At 47.3% G+C, this 27,178-nt stretch overlaps 1 protein-coding gene across 1 annotated transcript in view; it reads left to right on the plus strand.

Moving 5' to 3' along the window:
- MED13 (mediator complex subunit 13) overlaps window positions 1-27,178 on the plus strand; it is a 1,552,815-nt gene that overhangs the window by 662,380 nt on the left and 863,257 nt on the right. Inside the window, exon 16 of the mRNA XM_085649419.1 lies at window positions 9,099-10,030. Coding sequence (XP_085505545.1) covers window positions 9,099-10,030 — 932 coding nt within the window. The remainder of the gene's footprint in view (window positions 1-9,098; window positions 10,031-27,178) is intronic.

Here is a 27,178-nt window from a genome sequence, read left to right on the forward strand (position 1 = left end):
CCTGGGTACTGTAGGGGCACAGGGCTCCTGCTCCTGTGCCCACACCATTGGCATAGGGCACCCAGCTAGAGGGGTGGCTGATGTATGCCATGGCAGTGTAGGTGATGGGCATGGCACAAAGGGATGTGTGCCATGTCGACTTTGTTTTGTCTTGCACCCAGACATCCAGCCTGCTAGGGCAGTGTGTGTAAGGGTACAGGGCCTCTAAGGGTGGCACAATGAGTGCTGCAGCCCTTAGAGGCCTTCCCTGGTCACAAGGCCCTAGGTACCTAGGGTACCATTTACCAGGGGCTGACATGTGGCCAGGGTTTGCCAATTTGGGTTTTGTGTGTTTAGGGAAGGAACATAGGCCCTGGGCACCTGATTGGCAGGAGTCCAGGGCACACTCAGTCAAAGTACATTCAGCAATTCAGCAAAAAGTGGGGGCATACCATGCAAGAAAGATGTCACTTTCTTACACCAGGTGCTGGGTTAGTTGATGTAGTACGCATCTTTCTAGGGCTTTTGAGAGAAGGGGGAGGTTCGACACGGGTCTAAAGTAGTTGAGATCCGTAACGTCTAGGCCGGGTTTTTTCAACAGGGGTGTGACTTGACCCATTTTAAGGCAGTCTGGAACGACTCCGTTTTTCAGGGAGCTTTTTATGATCATGCTCCAGAGTGGAGCTAAGGCGTACTTCAGTTTTTTGGTCAGTAGGGGAGGAATGGGGTCTAGGACATGAGGTGAGGGTTTGGAGGTGGAGATCAGCGTGACTATCTCAGTTTCTTGAATGGGGCGGAAGCTTAGCCAGGAATTGGAAGAGGTACCAGGAGAAAGATCAAGCGACCCAGCCACGATGCTCTTCGTGGGGTGCGTGTTGTTGACGTCCAGTGAGAGTTCGATTTTAGTGATCTTATCATTGAAGAAGTTGGCGAAGTTATCGCATAGTTCTTTGGATTCCTGTATAGAGGAGGACACGGGCTTGGAGGTTTGTTGTCTGATGATGCTATAGAGCTCCTTGGGTCTGTTTTTGGCACTGTCCAGCGCTGAACGGAAAAAGCTGGATTTCTTGTTTTTTATGTGATTGTTGTACTTCCTACGGGCTAGGTGGAGCAGCCGCATGGGGTATGTAATGGAGCCAACAAGTGCCTGCAAATATGGAAAGCAGAGCAATGGTTATGGGGCATGATTAGGCGAACGAGGGGAGGTAAGCGGTGCCAGACCTGAGGGCACCGTCCTAAAGGGGGGGCGAAGTGCATTATACAAAATTGGTGCATTGAACATGCGTAGCGGTGAGGTGATGCATAATGAAGGCATAGGGAAAATGAGAACAGAATAACAATAACGCTTCAGAAGAGAACAAAACAACCCAGAGGTCCACCCACCCCAACCCAAACAAACCCACCACATCAAATGAAGTGTGAAAACATGAGTCATGCAGAATGAAAACAGAAGAGTTGCATTCAGCCACAAAAGCGCCTAAAAAAAGACGCATCATCCCTCCCACCACCCACTGGGAGGGGAAAAGTCAATAACGGAGGTGGGAATCATCCTGCAGGGGCATGGCAGTGCCTGACATACACTTCTGCCAGACAAGGCAGGGTGGCCAAGCCAAAAACCTCAGCAGACCAGAGGAAAATATCTCAGTTTGGCAAAAAAAAAAAAATGCCAAGTGAACCTGACCCGCTGACACAGCGGTAAACAGCAAACAGTAAGTCAAAGAAGGGTCTTACAATGAGAACATGTGCAACAGTGTGCTATACAGCCATATAAAGGTAAACACTGAGCAATTAAAAAGTACTTATCAGTCATTGTCGCTCAGGTGAACTGCTGCGAAATCTTGTGAGTTAGCCGGGGTGTTGTGATGGGAACGATCCTGCTGCTTAGCAAAGGCGAGAGCCCCAAAGTAAGGTTCAGTGTGTACAGAGTCCACAGTCCCTAGAGGTTTGGCAGAGGCTAAAGTTAGATATAACCTTACTCTCTAAAGTGGTAGCTTGGTCGAGCAGCAAGGCAGTATCAGAGGACAGTGTAAATCATTTGTTGTACACACTCAGTCAGCAAATGGTCTCACACACTCAAGAACTGAACTCTAGGCCAATTGTTTTGTATATAAAAACATAGTTTTATTTTAGAACCACAAGTAGGTATCAAAATACTTTCTCAGAATGAAATGCTCTAGTTAAGTACTTTCAATAAGCAGACTTTTAAATGCAATAGTTAGTTGTTGCAATAGGCAACGCAATTCAAACACAATTATAACATTGAGCTCAATGGGAGTTTTTAAGTAAATGCAATTTCAATTACTTTGCGTATGATTTTCTTACTCGGGGTTGGATCCTGGATTCAACCCTGGTGCATTTCCTGTAAACATTCACGATTTTTTGGAGTAAAGAAAGACATTCGTCAAAGAATAATGCAAATGGGTAGATTCATTTCTTGTTAATCTTGTTTTTTAATTTCCACAAATCCTCCAATTCCTTGTGCCACCGCGTTTCGTTGTTAATGGCAATAGGCCTACAACTTCCTCAAGGTTTAAAGATCCTATTTAGAGCTGAATCTTAATCAAGGTAAAGCATTATAGTATTAGTTTGAGTAGTAACATTTCTACTAATATCCACAATTGGACTTCTGGTATTTGAAGCTGCCCAAACGCAAGTGTGTCAAATTGTAATTTTTGCTCCCATGCGTCTCAGAACACGGCGTTCATTACAGTCGTAATTGCAAGATAAGGTCCCCAAGATCTGGCACCTTCACCTCCGTGAACTCATCTCGAATACAGGTGGTCCATGATTGCAATACACAACGGTAATGAACACAGTGTTCTGAGACGCATGGGAGCAAAAATTACGATTTGACGCACTTGCAGGGTAATGCTTTTTTGATATCCAAAGTGCTCACTGGCGCCCACACATCAACATCTGCCACCACATGCAGCAGATGAAAGTCGCTGCAGTTTCATATGCGTCCCTCTACCAGGCATGAACCCACATTGGTTCATGTTGACCAAATGCCTCACTACCTTGCTCAGACTTGTCCCTAATACCTTGGCCAGTAATTTAGCATCTGCTCCCAGCATAGATAATGACCGATATGAGCTAGAGTCCAGTATCTTTACCTGGTTTGTCAGCATTATCTGTGTTTCCGGCATAGATGGCGGCAGAACCCTCACTCGTATAGCCTCCTGGAAGGTCTCTAGTACATGAAGGAGTAGGAGTTTGGCAAATGCCTGGAAGACGCTGGTAGACCATCCAGCACCGGAGTTTTAAAGCATGCCATGGTCTGTAGTGCTTCCAGTAGCTCCTTGAGCCAGAGCACCCAACCAAGTTCCCCCGTCTGTGTCTCTGTATAATGGGGGAGCATCAGTTGATCTAACAACCTCCCGATCGGTCAGGTCGATGCATGGGCCCTCTCTGTAGACCACTGCGGAGTGGTCCCACAGTGAAGAGTTAACACCAACCTGTGTGTTGGCCTTGGGCTCATCATTGTGTTTGAGTGTCAGTACAATTGGTTGGGTTGAGAGGGGTCGTTTTCCCACTTAAGTAGCCACACAGTAGACTCCCAGACTTGTCGCCCTCCTGGTGCAGTAGCTGTCGATCTTTTCGAATCTAGTCAGGCAATCCAGTCGGTCCCATATTTCCCCCACTCGACGCTGGGCCTGCAGAATTCTCACCACACTGCTCCGTCACTGGTCCCCCGTGATTAAGTTGGGTCAACGTATCCTCAGCCGCAGTGAGCTCCCTTTCCCTCTTTGTACCCCCTACTCTAGACATGCATTCCCCTTTGTGTCGCCACCTTTAGTGTGCCCCATTTCAGTCTACTACTAATGGTGGATGACCATTTAGTGTCAAAATATCCAGCAACTTCCTCCAGAAGTTACTCCCGGAAAATAGTGTCTCTAGGGGCCTTGGGATGCAGATGCCACAAGGAGACTCTTGGCCTACCACCTCTCACCCCCTTTTCCATCAGCACGGAAGCGTGGGCTGACTGGAATCATCCCAGTTCGCATGTCTGTACGGAGGCTGCTGCAGCCTCACTTGAAAGCAGAAAACATTCAAGCCTACTAGAAACTGCGTGTGCTGGCGTGTAGCATGTATATCCGTGTACTTCAGGGTCTCACGTCAGATATCGATGTAGCGCAAGTGACCCATCACCTACTGCATAGCGACTGTCATGTTGGGTTTAGTGTGTAGCTTCGGAGGGTGACTATCCAGAGTCCCATCAAGCATGAAGTTAAAATCACCCACCCATGTTAGAGGCAGATCAGCGTGCGGAAGTAAATTCTCCTATTCCAGAAAAAGCCCCCATCCACATTTGGGGCGTAAACATTCAGCAACTATATCTCCACCTCATCCAGTGATTCATGCACCAATACTTATCGCCCCTCTGTCTTCTGTGTAGCCGTGTACTCGGAACGGCACCTGTGGGGCTACCCAAACTAACACTCCCCTGGCATAAGTGGAGTAAGTGGCCCAAAACTTCGGTCCCTTCCATTTTTTTATGCAACTTTTGAGTTTCGGGGTCCTATAGGTGCGTCTCTAGCTACGCCAGATGCACCCCATGCATGTGGCGAGAAGTCTTCATTCTATAGTGGTTCACAAAAGAATTGATCCCCCACACATTCCATGTTATACATTTAAATTGGCCCGTCTCTGTTGCATGAGCCACCCCTGCTTTGTCCGCCAGTTGACCCGCAGTTGTTGCTGCAGCCAAAACGAATAACAATAAATGAACCTGCCCGGCCCCCACTCCCCCAACCCCCATTTCCAATTAAACCAACAATTTGTGCCTTCGCAATCTTCATTGACTCCTACAAAGTCCACCCCAATACGCAACTCCAAACAGCACTCGTCTGCTGTCTCTTTACCCAACAATGGCAAAGGATGAATAAAGTGCTGTATTCGATTCGGCTCACAGAACAGCTGACACCAACCAAACAACCAGTAGACCAAGTATACTAGGTGTCGCACTCCCAATCTTAACAGTCAGTCTTCGAAGATTACAGTGCCAGGCTGAGGAGGGGCACCAGCAGCAGTCACGCCTCAGGTGAGCCCCAGTCACGCCCTCCCACCCAGAGCTGCTCCATGCACGTGAACCAACACACACTCAGTCATACACCAAGCATTACCCTATCACACAACTAACTCGCAAGTTTTAGATTTGCTAATAGGAGAAAGGGTGAGAAGGGGGGGAGATAGTAAAGGAGAATAAACAGTGAAAAGATGTTAGGGGAAGGGAAGAGGCGCCCACTCGTATCATACCAGTGCGCATCCAATCACAACACTTTGCCTGGAATCCCTACCACAAGCACACCATTCTGTTCCAGTCACTACAGCTCTCCATCTCAGGAGTCAGGCATCAGCAATCTATTCCAAATATATGTAACCCACTGTTCTTTAAACTGTTCAGGGGCCTGCAGTTTGAGAGGATTTCCTCCACTACAGTCCCCATACTTGTGTCAGAGTTGGAGGCAGTAACTTCCTTCACTTGTGCTCTTGCCGCCTCAGCCTTCAGCAGTGATGGGTCCACTTAATGCAGTCACCACCCCTCGCTGTCTGTCTGGCTGCTCCAGAAACCAACATGACACACCACCACTCATTCTCCTCCTTTCCCCCCACTGACCTCGTCTGCCCTCTTGCCGTGCTTTCCTCCCACTGGAAGACCACGGATCTGTCCCCCGTGAGGCCAGGTACCACTCCTCGCACTTCGAGCCAGTCCCACGCAGCCTCTGGAGTGGCGAAAAAGTGAGTATGATCTCCATGGATGACGTTCAGTTTGGCGGGGTAAAGGAGCATATACTGCAGGTTCATTGCTCTCAATTTTAGTTTGTTCCCCACAAAGGACACTTCCTGTTGCACCATACTCTGGATAGATAAGGACTGTAAGATTATCAAGTGGTGTCACCTTCTAAACAAGCTGCTTTGAGTATACAGTTACGATCACGGTTGTTTAGGATCTTTGTAATAAGTGCGAGGCGGGGCACCCACTGGGTGTGGCTGCATAAGGGCACGATAAGCACGTTCAATCACAAAAATGGAGCAGTTTTGATCCAATTTTCAAGAAGTAGTTCAGGAGTCCTGCCCCTCCACTCCAACAAATTTAAGATTGCATCCCCGGGAGGAGCCCTCCACATCCTCTGCTCTGCACTTCAGAGCTGCTGATTTGGCAGATAAATTAGTGAGGGCCACCTTTAGAGTGGAAAACTCACCCTACAGTTCGGACAGGTCTGTTCAGTGGCAAGGAACCTCTCTGACACCGGCCAACACCCAGAGACACTGCGTCCATTTTGGCTTGCACAGCTGCACTTGAGGCCTCTATAGCTGCAAGTATTTGAGCCCTCATGGGGTCCGGATGCAGTCTCTCGCTCTTCAGGGGGGACTCACATGGAGGATCCGTCCTCAGTACCCCCGTGCAGAGTACTGAGCCATCTTTGTTTGCTGGGCCCCCCTCTGTGGTCTGTACTTACCCCCGACTGTAGGACAGTTGTCCATATAAGTTTGCAGCATGTGGGCCCACCAACAGCCCTGCCTTTCTCAGCTGTGCAGGTGTAGGACTTGTGTTTTGGGGGGGCAGCGTGCGCGGGGGGGGGGGTGCAGGCTAGGACCAGGCACAGCCCACTCCATTGACCCACTGGGGGGGCGGGGGCATCCTGTAGCAACCTCAGCGCTGCACAAGGAAATCCTGGTATCCGGGAAGAGAACCGATGGACGGAACAGTATGAGTCCCCTACAATTCGCTAGGAATACCACCAGGCGAGTGAGGGACTGACCTCCCTCTCGGTCAAGTGCAGTATTGGACAATCAACAACACCAAGGAAGTGTCCAGGAAGGGGCGGGGCAGAGCAACTGGGGACATCAAGTGAAGCGGGGAGGCAACATGGCCCGACAATTTCCCAACACTGGTCACAGCCGAAGTCGCAGATAGGGGTCCTGGCGACAGGCCAAGCGTTTTAGGTGCGAAATCTCAATGCCATCTGGTGCAGCAGTTCAGTGGCGTGTGCCTGGGTACCCATCTCAGTGTCCAGCACGCCAATCTGCATCTCAGCCAGACAGGCAGAAAAATCCAACAGGCCTCTGAGCACCCCCATCCCCCCCCACCCCCATGTCCCCAGGTGCTGAACACCATGCCCTGTGTGGGCCTCATCCCCCGTGGTCTGCAGGACATTCATGGGATCCACAGTCCTGGTCCGGTGCGGTCATATTGACACTGACATTCCCGCCAGGTCTTGTGTGCGCCTTGCAGGTCCAGGGGCGTCTCTCCACTTTGCACCCGGCAACAGAACATCATTCTTGCGCTCCCCGTGCAGGACCAGGGGCTCCAGAAGCGTCTCCACCGCACGCCCAGCCCGGCAGCAGGACCACGTCTCTGGGTGCAGGTCCCTATACCCACGGCCGCTGTCTGGTGCGTGCTCCCTGGGCCTACCCTTCAGGTAGGAGATAGTCCCTGACATGCGTCTGCTTCCCGGGTTCTTACTTGGCCAGACCCTCATGCAGCAGGTAGAGGGGCAGCCCCACACTGCCTGGGAGCCAGTTCCAGCAGCTAAAGCTCTCCCTTTAGCTCAAGTCGGGCCGAGGCTCCCAGCACACGGCAGGCCCCAACTAGCCTGCGCCTCAGACACAGCGCGTGCCCGTTGACACCTTACCTAACTCGTACCCCCACGCAGCCACCCCCGTGCTACGTATGTGTGGGGTGGCATGATGGGCAGGAGAAATGTTGGATTGACGGGCGGGGCTACGGCTGCCATCTTGGCCACGCCCACTCAGCTTCGACCTCTTAAGTAGTTTTATTGAACATGGAGAGATTTTGGCATGACCGAAACAGGCAACTTATTTAAGTGGTGTGGAGGGTGGTCTTGGTGACACTTTGGTAACATTTGAGAGAGCAATAAATACAACTGTATGTCCAAAGGAAACGTCTGCGCTGGTGATGGTGACACTCTTTTCTTCAACAATAGACTGGTTGAGGCAGTTGGCTACAATGTCCACAAGACTGAGGTCACATTATATTACAATGAGGCTTTTGTTGACTGGTACTTAGTCGACAAGGATGCTTGTTCATGTTCATAGATGGCGTAGAGTGCTACTGATAAGGAAGACTTTAGTGACTAAAATATGGTACATAATTAAACTTAGTCACTGATAGTTGTCAGTATGATCTCCTTTGACAGTTATAATAAATGGTTTTAGTCATCTGTTGTAGTTACTTTGACAGCAGTGTTTACAGGCTTGGTTCTGAGGAAAAAATCAACTTGAAGCATTTTTCATGCCTTTGGCTCTTTGGTTACCTTGAACTCATTTGCCCATTGTTGAGCTTTACAAAGGAGTGTTCCTCTTGCCTGAGCTGGACCCAGCATTTTTATGCCTTTTTGGTAGTGGATAGTGCCGAATCCAGCGAGTATTCCTTCAGTTGAAGGTGCTTCCTTTTCGTTCTGTGAAGTACTCTAATTTGTAGGCATTTTGTTCAAATGTGTAGCAAGCCTGACATTCCTGCCGTTTGTTGTCTGGCATAAGCAAGTAGTTCACTCATCACTTTTTGCAGCAAACGCCACTGCATTTGAAGAGGGTTGTTTGTGTTTAAGCTATGCTAGGATTAAGGCTTCCTAGTTAAGAAATCCAATCCCCAAGAGACAGACCATCCCAGAGCTGCTAAAGGAGTCGAAGTAGCCAGGAAAGCCAAAAAGGTTTTCACTGAATAATGAATTTGCGTAGAGATGAAGAACCGAGCCCCATGGAGGCTACTTGCACACCGGACTTCTGTAGTATTCTGAACTGTGCTGACCTATAGGGAAAACTGTGTACAGACCCCCTTTACCTAGCTGGCTAGAGTTTGGGTTATAGCCAAATAAGGTAGATAAGCTCCTAATATATTTTTAATCTTGTTGCTATGGCTTCTTGATATCCTGCACTACTGCTGTATGTAAGCAAAGGTTCATACCTAGACGACTGGGAATGACGCAAGCATATGAATACATGAAAGATACTGTGGTAAACTGCAACTGTACTTGCATGTATGTAACTTGTGTGCATTCTTAAATATGTTTAGCCTTCTCATAAGTTTATTTTCAAATTGATCTTATGTTTTAAAACTTGCTTAATGTTTCATTTTGATAACCTTTCCTTTTCAGGAACATTCCTAGTGTTGGAAGTGCTCTTGATCAGGAGTATGTTCAGACCTACACTCCTCAAACCCATACTCCCTTTGGAATGTCTAACAGTGCACCTCCCAGCAATGGTGGACCAGGCATTACTCCTTCTCCAGCGACCCCTCGCTTTTCTGCTCCTACTCCCCGGACTCCCAGGACACCTCGCACTCCAAGGGGAGCTGGTGGGCCTGCAAGTGCTCAGGGATCTGTCAAATATGAGAATTCAGATTTGTACTCTCCTGCGTCAACGCCATCAACGTGCAGACCGCTCAATTCTGTGGAACCAGCAACTGTTCCCTCAATCCCTGAAGCTCACAGTTTATATGTGAACCTTATTCTTTCGGAATCTGTAATGAATCTGTTCAAAGACTGCAATTTTGACAGTTGTTGCATCTGTGTCTGCAACATGAACATCAAGGGTGCAGACGTTGGTGTTTACATTCCAGATCCAACTCAAGAAGTTCAGTACAGGTGCACCTGTGGCTTTAGTGCAGTAATGAATAGAAAATTTGGTAACGGTTCGGGCCTGTTCCTAGAAGACGAGTTGGAGATCATAGGACGAAATACAGATTTTGGCAAGGAAGCAGAGAAACGCTTTGAAGCTCTTCGTGCAGCTGTAGTTGATTATGGTTCTGGAGGGTTAAAAGATCCTGCAAGACTCCCAGATGAGTTAATCTTGCTGCTACAGGACCAGTGCACTAATTTATTTTCTCCGTTTGGAGCTGCAGATCTTGAGCCCTTTCCTAAAGGCAGTACAGTGAGCAGTCTGGTTCGTGTGGAGGAGAAGGATTGTAGTAATGACTGCTACCTTGCATTGGAACATGGTCGCCAGTTTATGGACAACATGTCTGGGGGCAAAGTTGATGAAGCACTTGTGAAAAGTACCTGCCTGCATCATTGGTCTAAAAGAAATGGTAAGTTTGTTTAATTTTGTTTGCAGTATTTACCAATGATGTATAAGCCTTTCAGGCATATATGAGTGGACTTGACTGTTGAAGTTAGACAAGTTTCTTAGTGGAATGTTTGTCATTCAAGGTACGCTATGCCTTTAATGATCTAGATTCAATGTTCCCGGTACAGTCAACATGTAGTGCGCAAGCATAATTTCATTTTTAGGTCATGCCTAGGCAGCGCTTGCGCTGTCTCTTCGAGAGATGCTGTATTCAAGTATGGACTTTGAGCTCCACCCGTTTTCTGCCCACTTTGTCAATTGCCTCCTCTTACTGTCCTGTGTAAATGAGGACTTTTGAATCGATAATAGGCTTAGTAGTTCCTCATTAGTACCTCCTCTCTTCCATTACCTCCAGTGAAGACAGCCCCTCTTACATGTGCCCTTACTCTCTAGGTTTCAATTGTAGTTAGTGAGCACTATTTAGTTAATGTCTTGCTGAAGTAAACTCAACATGCTGCACTGGCGGCTAACGCATTTTTTCCATTTCTTTCCTTTTGTAGCAATCACTGAACAAAGCGCTTTAGCTTTAAACATCTGAAACTAAAGTGCGGCGTTAGACTAATGGCTTTCTGTAGTCTTTTCTTGCGCCTGTGCAGTGATACATATTCATCCGTCTTTTGTGCTGGAATTCCACTGTGTGCATCGTGTATTTCAGCAAGTTTGAGCAAGACTGTAGCCTCAGCAGGCTAAGCTCTTCCATGCTTCTTGTGTGTGTCAGCGAGCCCTGTTGCTTGGGAATAAATAAGATGGGCCTGGACCAGGTACTGGGGATGAGTTGTATTCTTCATTATTGCAGGGCGCAGTACCTTCTATGGCTGATAGTCCACAGGGACACCTAATAATAGGCAAAGGTACTGCACCCTTTCCTTGCTTCACGGCTTTTCTTTTATTTGTTATGCTACTGCTGGGATATTTATTGAGAGTTCTAGCAAACGTTCCTATTTGCAATGCCAGTAGCTCTAAATGTATCGAAAGCGAGACCTATTGCATTGCAAATTCTTGTTTAAGGCTGAAATGTAGACAAAAAGCGAAGAAAAACTATTTGACAATTTGAAATACAAATTGCTTCTGCACAGTTAATAAATTCACTTAGTATGATATGTACACAAAATTACTAAACCTTTTGAAACTGCGCAAAACCCGAAACACGAATTGCAGTGAGACTATACAAATACATCCCTATAATTAGTTCAGTATCTATACTTGTGTGCATGCACATATATATTTATACAGTTTATGGGACAAAGTTCAGATCTTTTGGCTCTTAGATGGAATCTTTTGTGCAGATCTATAAAGCTAGGGCCAAGAATCGGGGGCAATGGTGTGTCGCTAAAGAGATCCTGGTGGCTCCTAAATGGACCTGCTAAGCTTGCTTCTAGACTCTGCTCGAACTCTATGATTTCGCATAAGAAGCTCACCAACTGGCTGGACTTTCACACGCATAATCATGAAGAAAACGGGCACCTGGACCCCTGGTCTCTCACCCTTGCGCTCTGGCTCTTCCACCTCAATGCATGAGCATTCTCAAAAAAGCATGCAGACCTACCACCTGGGCATTCTATGCAAATAAGCAGAAGAGGTTTGCATGCTACAGTCACTCAAAACACATTGATTCCTTTCAGGCCACAGTGCAGGGCCTTGTCTGCTATCTGCTTCTTTTGCAGATTTCAGGCCTAGTTTTGCCCCTCATACAGCTATTCCTGGCTGCTGTGACCACTTACCTTCAGAATAGACCACACATCTCATCAAAATTCCATTCATTAAAGCTTTTATGGAAGGGCTCAAAAGGACATTCCCCCTCTGGTCCCACCAGCCAAGACATGGAATCTCAAAATTGTACAAACCAGATTCATTGGCCCTCCATTTGAGCCCCCTCCATTCCTGACCCATTCAGTACCTTTTTTAGAAGGTGGCATTGCTAGTTGCAATCACTTCACTCAGGCAGGTCTTTTTCCAAGTACATAGGAATAGGGTTGTCCTTCACATCAACCCCAAATTCCTCCCTAAAGTAGTCTCCCAGTTACTCTTAAACCAGTCCATTGAACTCAGATTTTTTTCACACAACCTTATTCGGTTGTGGAATGGGCTCTCCATACTTTGGATGTGAAACAAGTCCTCATGTACATTGATCGAACTAAACTGTTTAAAAGTGAACAACTGTTTTCTTGAAATCCCATAAAGGGAAAACTATCCAAATCAGGCAGTAGAAGATGGATCAAGAAATACATCCAGACAAGCTATGCTAAAGCTCACAGAACTTTGCCCATTCCTCCAAGAGCCCACTCCACTCGAAAGAAAGGGAACTCTGGCTTTCCTGGGGAACATTCCAATAGCTGACATATGCAAATCAGCTACCTGGTCCACACCTTGCACTTTTACAAAACATTACTGTGTGGAAGTGGTAGCACACCTACGAGCCAGCGTTGGCCAGGCAGTGCTTGTACACTTTTTCAATATACTGCAACACCCACAAGCTAGCCACTGCTCTAGGAGGATTGCTTTACAATCTGAGCTTAGAACGTGCGTCTACTGCCACACATTCCTTGAACTGGAAATGTTACTTGTAAACATCTGTTTGTGGAATGTAGTGCTGTAGATTTGCATTCGCCCACTCTCTTCCCCATGCGCCTTTGGCCGCTGCAGTGTCTTACTATCGCTATTCCCTCAGTTTGCATGGACACCTCTCTATACTTCGCATCGCATTCCATCATCACCCGCTGTGCGAGAATACAGTCTAATGATGGAATAGATTACCATGCGCATTACCAGCGATAGGAGTCACAGTTGTAGGAAGCTGGCTCTGTATATACTATACCAAAGTTGAGGTATAGTGTGCTCAGAGTCCAGTTGAACCCCAAAGGTAGGCAGAGGTAAAAGTAGATAGCACCTTACTCTCTATTTGTGGTAGTGTAGTCGACCAATAAGGCTGTATCTAAGGGTAGAGTTAAGCATTTGTTGTACACATACAATCAGCAAATGATATCACGCACTCAAAGACTGAACTTCAGACCAATTGGTTTTGTATAAAAATATTCTTTTATTTTCTAGAACCAAGCAAGCCTGGCATAGATAAGCGATAAATACTTTACAGTAGTAATGCAGTTTGTAAACCGTTTGAATTGCAATTGTATATGCACTTTGATTTGATTACAGTAGAGCTACTAGTAATGCAATGCTTTTGATATACTGTACATATACTTTGTATTGGCTTTTTAGTAGAATGTCAAGTAGATTACTTTACAGATTGCTTTTCTTACAAAGTGCAGAATACCTGGATACTGCACTGGGACATTTCCTGTAAAGAGGTTAGTAAAAGCGTTTTTGTTATTTAGTTACAGTTTTCCACCTCCACACTTAAAAACTTTTCACAGAAAAAGTCAATGTTGGCCTAAGGAGGGAAATGGGGTTATCGGTTCAAAGTTAAGTATTTGGTTGTATGAGTTGATATTCTGGGGGTAGACCCAGGGGGGTCAAGGATGCACTCTAGTTACACCCTCAGCTGCATTAGGGCAGCCAGATTCAGAGTGCTGAGGCCTAATGTTATCCAGTGGGGGATAGGAAGCCTCTGGTTGGTGGCTGCTCACGAGCAGGCCACTGGGTTGAGGGAGCAAAGCTCCGGGACTTAGGCTCAGGGCAAATGGGGGTTCAAGCCAGCATATAAGGTGCACCCTCAGCAGCACTGGGGCGGCCGGGTGCTGAGTGCTGTTTTGGCGTCTGGTTCCCTGTAGCTTTCAATGGGGAGTCTCCGGTTTACAAACACCTTGCAGGCTCGTGGACGAAGGTCTTCTTGGTGCAACCACATCTTGGAGAGGCAAGTTGGGATGCTGGGGGTTGGTTAGGCCCAGTGCTTAATTTGTGCCAGTGCTTTCCGGTGCTCAGCACCGGCACTTATTTATCAGGGCCGGGTCTAGATGTCAGGGCGAACTCACATCAACTCACATCAACGACTGCACAACGTGCGTAGAGTCAGACGACGTACTTTGAAACTCTTTCTGCTGAAGAGCTGAGCTGATAATAAATCTATGCCTCCCGTCAGTGTTGCCGGTGGGGGCTGGATTTCATTTAGTCCTGTGCAGCCACAGCAGCGTACATAACCTTTTAAAATTTCATTTGCCACCGGCCTGCCATATCATCATGAGGCACCTACGCACCAGCAGTCCGGAACAATTAACTGAAGTAGCAGCATGTGTGTCTTGCAGTGTGCAGCAGCATTCCTCTTAAAAAACAGCCCTGCCAAGTGTCACATTACCGCAAGTAAAAATATTGTGTTCGAGGCATATGAGCTGCAGATCACACACTGAGGATAAGATCGCCATCTGGTGTTGGGCTCGGATGATTGCAGGTTGTTGTTGTCTTCGGAAGAAGCCTTTGGTCACGAGGTTGGCGACTCCTCCCCTGGACAACAGTGCGCATGGGCATCCACTCCATCGCCAGATTGTTTTTTTCCGCCATTGGGTTTGGATGAACTTTTTTCCGCTCCAGCAGAAAACTTCTAGCAATCAATTTAACTCCTTAATCTTCATTCCATCGACTTCGAAATCAACTCGGACCGGTTCCGGAAGCGGCTGATGGACAGGACACCCTTCAAAAAATGCCCCCAGTGTGGAGCGAAGTTCCCCCACAGTGACCACCACGAGGTTTGTAACCTCTGCCTGTCGCCGGAACACAACGAGTCCACCTGTCCAGCTTGTGCCGCTTTCCGTTCGAAGAAGACCCTCCGGGACCGAAGAGCTCGACGCCATATTATGGCCAAACCAGCTCCAGAACCGGAGGACATCTTTGCTCAAGATGTTCCCGAAGACGACACCGAAGATCTCGATCGTGTCCGAGGCCGACGATTCCGATGACCTCATCACTCCAGGGCAGCGTGTGAGTACCACCCCCCCTGCCCCTGCCCCATCCAAAAAAGCATTGGTCAAGACTCCGCCAGCTGGGCCCAGTCGCGACCGGAAATCCTCTTCAGAAGCCCCGCCCTCGGGCCCGGCTCCGAAGACATCTAAGCCTGTAGGTGGCTCGGGCTCGAGCAAACCTCATCTGATTGTGCCTTTAACACCCTCAGCACCGAAAAAACCACTATCGGCACCGAAACAGGCTTCAAGACCGAAATCTCCATCGGCACCGAAACGTTCCTTGGCACCGAAGTCTCCACCGGCGCCGAAACGTTCTTCGACTTCGATGCCTAAAAGTCCCTCGGCACCGAAACATACATCGGCACCGAAAACTCCATCGGCTCCGAAAAATCCATCGGACCTGAAACATCCTTCGGCACCGAAAACATCATCGGCACCGAAAACTACGTCCACACCGAAAACAGCTCATAAAGACCCGAAGCGGACGTCGCCGCCACCACCTTCGGAGCCAGATGAACTTTTTCGACCAGATCCTACTCAAAAGCGGATCTACATCAATCCTAACACTGGACATGTGACTGCCATCCCATATAAAAAACGGAAGCTGGACACTACACCTCCCCCAGCTCCCATACGGAAAAAGGACTGTGCCACTTCACCACTTCGTCCTTCCTCTCCTGTTTTACCTTCTAACCCGTCCCCCCCTCCTCCTCCTGTTTCTCCTTTACCTTTACCTTTACCACCTCCCTATCATTCACCTCCTCCACAGGATGATAATGATGACTTAGGGGGAGGGGCGGACCCTGATTTATTTAATGATCCTGTTGATCCAACCGACCCGTTTACTTTTCCAGACACAGCACCGGTAGATGACTGGTCTTATCCAATGCCTGACATGCCTGACCCCACTACCTACCCCTCCAAGCCCTCCCCTCCTGATGACCACCTAGGGTTTGGCCAACTAATAAATAGGGCAGCAACGTTCCATGGTGTCACTATGCACACGGACCCCCTTGAGGAGGATTTTCTCCTCGATACCTTTGAGCAGTCACAAAAAACTGTTCATATACTTCCCATGATTAAAGGGGTTATAAAGCATGCCACTGACGTCTTTAAAGACCCTGTTCGAGCGAGGGTTGTCAACCCCCGCATCGAAAAAAAGTACCGACCAGCCCCGCAGGACCCTGCATACATTAAAGCCCAGCTCCCTTTAGACTCCTTGGTCGTATCAAATGCCAGGAAGCGCGTTAACTCACAGACAACTGGAGAAACGCCCCCCCCAGACAAGGAGTCTAAGCTTTTAGAGGCCTCAGGCAAACGAGTCGCCGCACAGGTGGCGAACCACTGGCGTATTGCCAATACCCAGGCCCTGTTAGCTCGGTATGACAGGGCACATTATGACCAACTTGAGGACCTTATGCAACATCTGCCTGAACCCTTTAAGTCCCAGGCCACTGACCTCATTCAAGAAGGCAAATTAATATCTAATGCCTCCATTAAATGCGCCTTAGATGCGGCAGACACTGCTTCTAGGGCGGTCAATACTAGCGTCTTACTCAGACGACATGCCTGGCTCCGTATTTCCGGTTTTAAACCGGAGGTTCAAACCGCAATTCTGGCTCAACCTTTCAACCAAGAGCAGTTATTTGGCCCTGCAGTGGATACTGCATTAGAAAAAATGAAGAAGGATAATGAAACTGCCAAGTCTATGGGAGCACTGCAGTCTCCTCAAAACCGGGGTTCCTTTCGTCGCTCCTTTTATAGAGGAGGCTCCAAAAACACATCAACTGAGACCACGTCCACCTTTAAAAATTCTGGACAAACATCCCCTAACAGAGGTTATTTCCGGGGAGGTTATAGGGGAAACAATAACAAAGGCCGAGGGCGGGGCAACAACAACAACACCCGCACCTCCCCAGCCACCAAACAGTGACTTGCCACCACTCCCCCCAGACCATTCCACTCCGGTCGGGGGGCGACTCCAACAATTCCTACCTGTCTGGACTTCCATCACCACAGACAGATGGGTAAGACAAATTATCCAGTCTGGCTACTGCCTCGAACTCATACAATCCCCCCCAAACATACCGCCCAAACAACGCCCAATGTCCTCACATCATCTCTCTCCTCAAACAAGAAGTTCAATCCCTGTTACAAAAACATGCGATAGAACCAGTCCCCCTTCAACATCAGGGAAAAGGGGTATATTCTCTATACTTCCTCATTCCCAAAAAGGACAAAACACTAAGGCCCATACTGGATCTCAGACTACTAAACCAGTATATACATTCGGATCATTTTCATATGACCACTCTCCAACAAGTCCTCCCACTTTTACAACAGGGAGACTTCCTTGCCACATTAGACCTCAAGGACGCATACTTTCACATCCCTATGCATCTCGCTCACAGAAAATATCTACGATTTGTGGTAGATGGGCAACACTATCAATTTACAGTTCTCCCATTCGGAGTAACAACAGCACCCAGAGTGTTCACCAAGTGCTTAGCAGTCGTGGCAGCGCACCTCAGAAGACAACAGATCCATGTCTTCCCCTATCTGGACGATTGGCTCATAAAAGCCAATACATACCAAAAATGCGTTCTCCACACTCATCGCACGATTCAAACTCTCCACGATTTGGGATTCACTATCAACTACCCCAAATCCCACCTACAACCTTCCCACTTACATCAGTATCTAGGAGCAACCATAGATACATCCAAGGCCATTGCTTATCCCAGCACTGCCAGGATAGCCAGTATACAAAATCTCATCTCTCAATTTCAAACTCATCCATCTCTTCCAGCAAGAGTGTTCATGCAGCTCCTAGGCATGATGGCGTCATGCATCTCCATAGTCCCACACGCACGACTTCAAATGCGTCCCTTACAGGAATGTCTAGCACAACAGTGGAACCAAGCTCACGGACAACTTACCGATCTGGTGTTGGTGGACAGTCGCTCACTTCGCTCACTGAAATGGTGGAACACCATCAACCTGTCCAAAGGGCGACCGTTCTTAGAGCCTCTTCCACAAGTTGTGCTAACTACCGACGCATCTCTCACGGGGTGGGGAGCCCACCTCCTTCACCATACCACTCAGGGCAGATGGACCAGTCAACAAAAACTGCTCCACATCAACCACCTGGAACTCTTAGCAGTGTTCCTAGCACTAAAATCCTTTCAAGTTCACCTAAAGAACAAAACTGTCCTCATACGCACAGACAACATGACGACAATGTATTATATACAGAAACAGGGAGGGACACACTCTCCCCAACTGTCCCAACTGGCACAGCAAATCTGGAGATGGGCAATTCCCCAAAACATCTATCTGTTAGCAGAACATCTCCCAGGGATCCACAATCAAGTGGCCGACCTCCTAAGTCGCCACACACAGCAGATCCACGAATGGGAACTACACCCCAAGGTTCTACTCCCCTTCTTCCAAAAGTGGGGACAACCAGACATAGACCTGTTCGCCACTCCCGAAAACACAAAATGCCCAACCTTCGCCGCCAGGTTTCCACACCCACAGTCCAAGGGCAATGCCCTATGGATGAACTGGTCAGGCAGATTTGCGTACGCCTTTCCGCCTCTCCCACTAGTTCCATTTGTGGTACGCAAACTGAAACAACAGTCACTAACACTAATACTAGTGGCTCCCACTTGGGCACGTCAACCGTGGTTCACCACGCTTCTAGAACTATCCTTAGTTCCACATCAAAGGCTACGCCTCTCCCCGGATCTATTAACCCAGAACCATGGAGAAATCAGACACCCAGATCCTCAAACACTGAACCTAGCGATCTGGCTCCTGAGGTCTTAGAGTTCGGATACCCCAATCTCCCTCCAGACTGTATGAATATCATAAAGGAAGCCAGACGCCCTACTACTAGAGCGTGTTATGCCGCTAAATGGAAACGTTTTGCCATCTACTGCGCTAATAATGACATACATCCATTGGACGCTTCCATCCAAAACATCATTTGCTATCTACTACACTTGCAAAGATGCAATCTAGCGTATTCCTCTATACGTTTACACCTAGCAGCCTTGGCAGCCTACTTGCAAAATAGGCAACACCTGTCCCTTTTTAAGGTACCAGCCATCAAAGCGTTTATGGAAGGTCTCAAAAGAATCCTTCCCCCAAGATTGCCACCTGCACCAGTGTGGAATCTCAATGTGGTTCTAACAAGACTCATGGGTCCCCCATTTGAACCTATGCACAAATGTGAATTACAATTCCTAACATGGAAGGTAGCTTTCCTTATCGCAATCACTTCCCTACGCAGAGTAAGTGAAATACAAGCCCTTACACTAGAGGAACCTTTCTTACAACTACACCGTAACAAAGTGGTTCTTAGGACAAACCCTAAATTTCTTCCAAAAGTGATTTCCCCTTTCCACCTTAACCAATCAGTAGAGCTACCGGTCTTTTTCCCAAACCCAGACTCCGTAGCTGAAAGGGCCCTACATACCTTAGATGTCAAAAGAGCCTTGCTTTATTACATCGACAGGACAAAACCCTTTCGAAAGACAAAACAACTCTTTGTTGCTTTCGCACCACCACATAAAGGCAACCCAATCTCCAAATCAGGTATAGCCCGGTGGATAGTTAAATTCATCCAAATATGCTACCTCAAGGCTAAACGTACACTTACAGTTCCCCCTAGGGCGCACTCCACGCGTAAAATAGGGGCTTCTATGGCCTTCTTAGGTAACATTCCCTTAGAAGACATTTGCAAGGCAGCCACGTGGTCTACCACGCATACCTTCACTAAACACTATTGTGTTGATGTGCAGGCCAAACAACAGGCCTCCGTGGGCCAGGCTGTCCTAAAAACTTTATTTCAAGCTGCTGCAACGGATACAGGCGACCACCGCTAAGGGGAAGCACTGCTGTATAATCTATCCTCAGTGTGTGATCTGCAGCTCATATGCCTCGAACGGAATATGCTACTTACCAGTATGCATCTGTTCTTGGCATGTAGAGCTGCAGAGTCACACACGCCCGCCCGCCTCCCCGGGACCTGTATCTGTTCCAGCATCCGTCTTACTTAGACATTACACATGGACATCCTTTCTTTCATTTCTATACACTCCATCTTTTCCCATCATGGCGAAAAACAATCTGGCGATGGAGTGGATGCCCATGCGCACTGTTGTCCAGGGGAGGAGTCGCCAACCTCGTGACCAAAGGCTTCTTCCGAAGACAACAACAACCTTCAATCATCCGAGCCCAACACCAGATGGCGATCTTATCCTCAGTGTGTGACTCTGCAGCTCTACATGCCAAGAACAGATGCATACTGGTAAGTAGCATATTCCTTGTCACGCATAGCAGCTTTTTAAAAAAAGGACAGTGCATTACCTATTTTTGTGCTCTAGTATCAACTCCGCTATTTTTCGTTAGACTACCAAATCACACATGGGCCAGGTGGCACTCAGCAGCCAATAGATCACGTTCTAGTAAAAGTTACGACGAGGCTAGCAGATTCACCCCGATTGGCCAGCTTTTCATTTGTTGGCGCTGCGCTGGCTGACCTGCCTACCTCCCTTATGCTGATTGGTCAGGACCAGTACGCACATGCATGTGCCACAGGGCCTGACCTGCACGAGGAGGTTTACTTCTGCCTAGTGTGTGGGTGTGCTGGTGAGGGAAGATCGGCACCCACTTGAGTATGGCCCCCTGGCCTGGGTGAGCAATGGGCAGAAAAAGCATCCGAATACCAGCAACACTGTTCAGCCGGGAGACGTTGATATCGCAAAAATGTGACTGCTCGGGGGTTCGCTAAGGCTCGATGGTGCCAGGTGAGAAGAGCTGTATCAGCCCTTTCTATTAAGCACAATTTCTGGGCATTCTTGAATCAACTAATACGATTCAACGGCATTAATACCATTGGTGAACTTTGAATTTCCCTCTGGATCACTATCTGAAATGTTACTCCAGTGAGTGAAACAAACACGTACAGTACACACATAGGGATCACCTTTCTAACATCTCAAAATGTGTGCCTTGTGCATGGCAGAATGTCATGAGGACCATGATAAATTAGTGTGTTGGGTTATCAGTTTTTACCAGATGTCACTACGCAGCCTGTTGGATAAAAAGAATTACATTATTATTAATAGAGAGGGTTGTGAGTGAGCCTGGGAACACGAAGGTCAAATGCTTGGTTTTCACGAGCCATTGAATTTTTGGATGTAAACATGGGCCAAATTTACATACATAAGACTAATTCGCCCCGTGATTCTCATCCTTGCGGGATAAAAAAATAAAGTTAGGTAGCTGTAAATGGCATTACAACATGAGTGAAGGTTGCACTGCTACTCCCCACGTGTTGCTGCCTGCCTATTTTAAATTTATGAATCCTATTTAGAAAAAAGAAATATTAGAAAAGTGTAGATAGCTATACCATATCTGTACTCCACATCCTTAGTAAACATCGACTCTCCTCTTTATACAATTGCCAAGGGCTTTTCAGTAGCTCTTCTGTATAAAAATTATTCTTGCACTGCCATTCAATTTGCTAGGGCTCTTCTTTGTGCAAGTGATGATGTCACTGCTGCTGGTTATTCTGCTGTACTGCATGGGAATGAAGCTTACTCCACTACTTTCTCTTTGGCTGCTCTTCTGAGTTTGTGAAGCTTGCGCTGCATGTTCTGTGCATTTTTTATGCATATCTACATATAGCAAGGGCAATCTTTGCAGCTATGCCACTGTGGCCTGGCGGATTTTGATTGGCCCCCTTAGACACTGAGGCGGCAGTGGGCAGCTTTGATTTCCATGGTGTGCCTGTTGCTGCCAAAATGGTGCCGCCTCTGATCGATGCACAACCCATCACTGCTGCTCTGTGGAAGAGGTTGGTGTGCTTAAGTGAAGCAGCACAAAATATGGAGCGTTCTGGAAGTCCGTAAAAGCCATATTTTTCAAAATGCTGGTAAATGTTTCAGCAAGAAGTGAGCATACTAAAGAGGGTTGTTTACCCTCTGCCACTTTTAATGTGGGTGAAGAATGGTCTTAGGCATGTGACCATTCAGGCAAAGGTGACATTTGCTAAATGCCGATGCAGGGCATGAGGTAGACAGCAAAGTAGTGGAATCGCTGTCTTTAGGCATGAGTAACAGTGCGACCGGCTCAGCTCACCGTTCGTTGTAGCAGCAGCTGCAGCATTATCTGATGCCCACTCTTCCCACACTGAATCAAGAGAGAGAGGCTCAGGGCCTGCCAACCAGTGCAACGCCAGCATGACCAGTAAGTTTAGGCCTTAGCAGTATTGAGGCAAATGCAATTTCGCAGAGCGCAGCAGTCCACCACTGCGAGAGACCACTACAGCAGAGCTCCAGCATTTCCCAGCGGTTGATCAGTGGCCACACCAGTAGGGGCACACACTGGTTAGAGAGTGATGTCTCTAGAGAGCTGCAATGTGGTGTATACGTATGAGAGGAAGGAGTCTGGAGTTAATTTGTATTGTAGTAAAGTGTATGTAGCCAAAAATGGTCTGGCAATTTTTAAACCGGAGACTGCAATGTGATTTGTCCGTGGTACTGCACGCAAGTGTAGTGGAGCAGGTGTTAAATGTGGGGTGTGAGGAGAATGTGCAAACTTATGGGAGCGTTTTGGAGAAGAGTGTTTTGGACAATTTTATCAAGGGGCAGTAGATTAGTGAAATTCCATTCCAGCCTGTTTGCAGCAGTTTCAAGACCTTTTGAAAGCTTCATGTTGCTCAAAAGTGTCATTTTTTATATTTATCTCTGCATGCAGTTAATTTCTTTGTTTGTTTTATTCACAAGAAAGTGTTACTCTAAGTGTCACACATTTGGTCCGATAATTTCACACGTAAGTAAACTGAAACCATAGAAATATCACACACAAGGAATCTGAAAACTTGGCAGCTATGATTGGTGTTATTTCTGATATTTATCTGTTTTCCTCTTCATTGCTTGATATTGCTCGCTAGAAAGTGTCACTCATAGTCGTTGAATGTCATTCATAATTAGATTTAAATTATGAAAATGTCACACAAATGCTAACTGAAACCGTGGCAGCTATGACAAAAGGCAGTAAACCAAGTAAGTAACCAACTCCTGCTTTTACAGTGGAATCTGCTTGTTTTGAAATGTTTTGTGACCGCAGCTTTTTCGGGGTCACGTGAAAGGTGGCATCTGTTTATTTTGAAATGTTCAGTGTCTGCCATGTCTTTAAAAGTCAATGAAAGGTTTGATCAGTTTATTCTGGAAGCTTAGGTGTGCGGCTGTCGCTGGGTAAAGCAAGTTCGTTTTGCACACTTGTGACGGGACAATTAGTTGCAGCGACAAAGGATTTCATTGGTATAATGCTGGAACGAGGTATTGAATTTATGTGCAAAATAATGATCTCCGGCACTCAGGCTACGAGCCCGATAAAGAGAGATAGAAACAGAGCGATGGGAAGTGTAGAGTGAGGATGGGTCCTTGCACTTCCCTGGTGCAAGCTCCTTGTGGTTCCCTCTGGCGTCAGCCTATAGCACTGCGCACCTGTGATAACTTGTCGCACTGCTTATCAATGTTATACAAGGGAGTATCCAGAAAATGAAAATATCTCCCTCTTTGACAAGCCCTGTAAGGCGCTGGTGAGCAAAACAGGATACCGTCCCTAGAGGTTTAAAGGGGAGTTGGTGCTCAAGAAACCTTTTTTTAATAGCTAATGATAAAATAGGGTTTTAAAGAGATTCCCCAAACAAAAAAATGGCTTCTGAATGTGTGCCAAATGAATAATACAAAACGTATTTCCAATTCGCTGAGGCTGACATAAATGGGGTTTCCTTCCGTTAGTCACCCTTTCTCCACTTTTCCTTTCAATGATGTTTTTTCCTTTTCTCACCTCCATACTTTTTGTTTCCGTTTTGAAAATCCCAGCCTTTTTGACCGCAAAATTCCTTCATAAATCAGCCTTATGTGGGTAAATGTAAAGTCTGGAGTACTCATAAAAACCAATGCTGATGGTGAAACACCCGATGTAACGCCAGGAAACATTCCCAGGCCTCAATTCAAATATTCTATTGATTCAAACACTATGTATTGAAGTTAAATTGGAATATATATTTTATGGTAATCGAACTTTGATACAGAGTAAATAACACATGTCTTGTGTTGGGCTGCAAATAATGACCATGGAGGGAGCCAGTAAGTGCATATTTTGTTACATTTGTCATAATTGACCTCAATTTACAAAGCTCCTTTATGCCTTTCAAAAACATAAATGTCACATACACTACGATTAGCATTCAACACATCTTAAGTCAGCTACCTTTTAGGTTTGACTTGATCACACCTCCACCATTCATACCAGATTTTTCCATATGATATACATGAACGGAATAGGACACAGGTTTGTAGAATTGCTTACATTTCTTAGAAAGAAAGATATGCGATTATTCCATCCAGGTGTTACAGATATGTCAGCACAGAGGAGCTTGAGGACACAGAGTGTTGTTATAACTAACTTTCTCAACTAGGATGACTCTGAAGCCTTACTGGACAATCTATACCACAATACATCACTGCTCTATGTGAGGTTGGCCCCATTTAAAACTAGAAACACTAAATTTGGCATTAAATCCACAAAAAATGGTCCAATGTGGTGACAGTGGAACTGAAACAAACCAGTCTCGACCTTTAATGCAAGTTGCACAAGACTATTTTGACTGAAGATAGCCCCTCTCTAAGAGATACCTGTAAGGCCTCCAAAGTGCCATAAAGAGAGCCAAAAAGTCTTAATTTACAAAATTCATCTACCAGGTCTGACTGAATAAGAGAAACCTTCAGCATCTTTTAAGAACTGTCTAATCCAGATGCCCAGAAGAACAACCCCTGCGCATCACAACAATATTGTGACAAACTCCTGGATTTTTTTTTGCTCAAAATTAGCTCCATCCGTGACTCCAACTTCACTGCCCTGTACCATCTGCCTGACACTCGCTCTCCTTTCTTCACAGCGTTAGTCCTTTCTCTGCCTCTGTCTACATCGCTATTGCTCCACTGCCAGCACTCAACCCTCACTAATATCTCTAGCATGGCATTTTAAAGGCATTTTATTTATGAGCATAAGCATAAACAATAGGAAGACGGGAGCCAAAAAGGAAGTAATTATAGGTGTCCCCTTTCAGTGCATTAGTCATTTCAGCCAATTTATTCTGAAATTGTGTTTTAAATGCACTTTTTGAATTCAATTTTTTCACAATGTTCTCGAGTGGGGGGACCTCCTATCAAACCTTTATTTGAGGAAGGCTCCCTTGCTGATATTCAGACCGGGTATTACATCTGGCTTTCAGCAGTGCCAGTTGAGAATGTGGGTGGAGACAAATAAGTGGGTGGAGCCAGTGAAGGAAGTAGGTGGAGCCAGGTAAAGTGGGTGTGGTGTAACAAAAAAATGTGAGCACCTGCACTTAATATTTTACAAATTAAACACTGGTTAGGCGCCATCGGTTGGGCCACCCAAGGCCGTGGGGTGTCTCGTGCAGGGGTGCCTTTTAGGGTCGGATCTTCTTACCAGGTCCTGGTCGCGGTTGGGGGGGACCTTCTTGTTTGACGCTGCAGGTGTCAGCTCGAGGCATGTCCGGGGTCACCGGATCTTTGGCCAGGATTGCTGGGGAGACCTTGTGGTGTTGGGCCACTCGGGCCGCGGGCGTCGGGTGCAGTGGTGCTGACTTGCGGACTTTGCCGGACCTGGAGTCTGTTGGTGAACAAATCCTGTGTTCACAGGAGACAGTCTTTTCTTTTGAAGGCAGGGCAGTTCCTCTGGGTTCTTGAGGCTGCTGGCTGCAGGACACACCGGAGTTTCGCTTTTGCAGGTTCGAGGTGGGGACAGGCCGGTAGGGCTGGGGCCAAGTCAGTGGGCGTCGTCCTCTTGTTAGCTTCGCCACAACTGTTCGGTCCTTCTTTTTTTCTTGTCTCAGGAAGCAAGGTTTGGGGTGCCCCCGTAATACTAGATTTAGGGGTGTTACAAGTAAGTAAATGTTGGGCGCAATGAGTCCCTTCCTTGGGGTGGGTACACCCCCTTTTATGCCACCCTCCAGTGGGAGGGGACATATGCTTCACTCTAGTTGGCTGATCCCCCCCCCCCCCCCCCCCAATCTGCAAGATGGTGGGGACTGAGAGTTGTGCTTCATCTCTCCTCCCCCACCTGAGGGGTGGAGTTGGCAGAGGTTGAGATACCTCTCTTCCTCACTTGTTTTTCCCGCCGGTTAAGTGCGGGTAAGAAACGGTGGGGACCAGTTCCTGAAAGCAGCAAGTGGCCTGGAGAAGCTCACAAATGTGGCAAACCTTTGAAGCTTCCCCTTTGTGGACCCTGCACAGGAGGCTTGGCGCCTCGTCCCAGGAAGTGCATTGTTTCAGGTCCCCGAGAGCAGCACTCTCTCGACCCAGGGTTCCAGAAACATGTCTGGTGGTGGCAGCTGAAAGCAGCCACTCAGCCTGGACACTAGTGGTAGGTCATTTTTCAGGGGGCATCTTTAAGATGCCCTATGTGTGCATTTTCCATTAAGTCTCACACTAGCATCAGTTTTGAGTGTAGCTATTAGGTGTTGTGGCGTTCGTAATGGCAAACTCCCAGCATCATATACTATACTCTTAATGGCAGTACTGCCCTTGCAATGTCTAAGAATGGACTTAGACACTGCAGGGGTACAGGGCTCATGCCCCTGTACCTCCACCACTGGTATAGGGCACCCAGCTAGAGGGGTGACTGATCTGTGCCAACACAGTGGATTGTAGGCATTGCACACAGGGATGTGTGCCATGTCGAGACTTCACTTTGTTCTGCACCAAGACACGCATTCTGCAAAGGCAGTATGTGAGTGTAAAGGTACAGGGCCTCTAAGGGTGGCACAATAAGTGGTGCAGCCCTTAGAGGCCTTCCCTGGTCACAGTGCCCTGGGTACCTGTGGTACCATTTACGAGGGTCTGACCTGTGGCCAGAGATGCCAATTGGGTTTGGGTTTCAATGCACAGTTTCAGGGAAAGAACACAGGCCCTGGGAAACTGATTGGCAGAAACCCAGGGCACATGAAGTCAAAGTGCATCAGTAGTCTGACAGAAAGTGTGTGTGGGGGTGCTGGGGGGGGGGGGGTTACTGCAACAGAAACCCAGCTTCCTACAACAGTCACTGGTGATTAACTAGAAAGACTTCTTCGAAGAAAAACAACTTGCACCCATCCGTGCCCAACACTAGATGGCAGGAGTATGCACAGCATGTGAATCTAGAGCACTGCATGC

Source organism: Triturus cristatus, chromosome 3_2 (genome assembly GCF_964204655.1).
Source record: "Triturus cristatus chromosome 3_2, aTriCri1.1, whole genome shotgun sequence".
NCBI classification, from domain to species: Eukaryota; Metazoa; Chordata; class Amphibia; order Caudata; family Salamandridae; genus Triturus; species Triturus cristatus.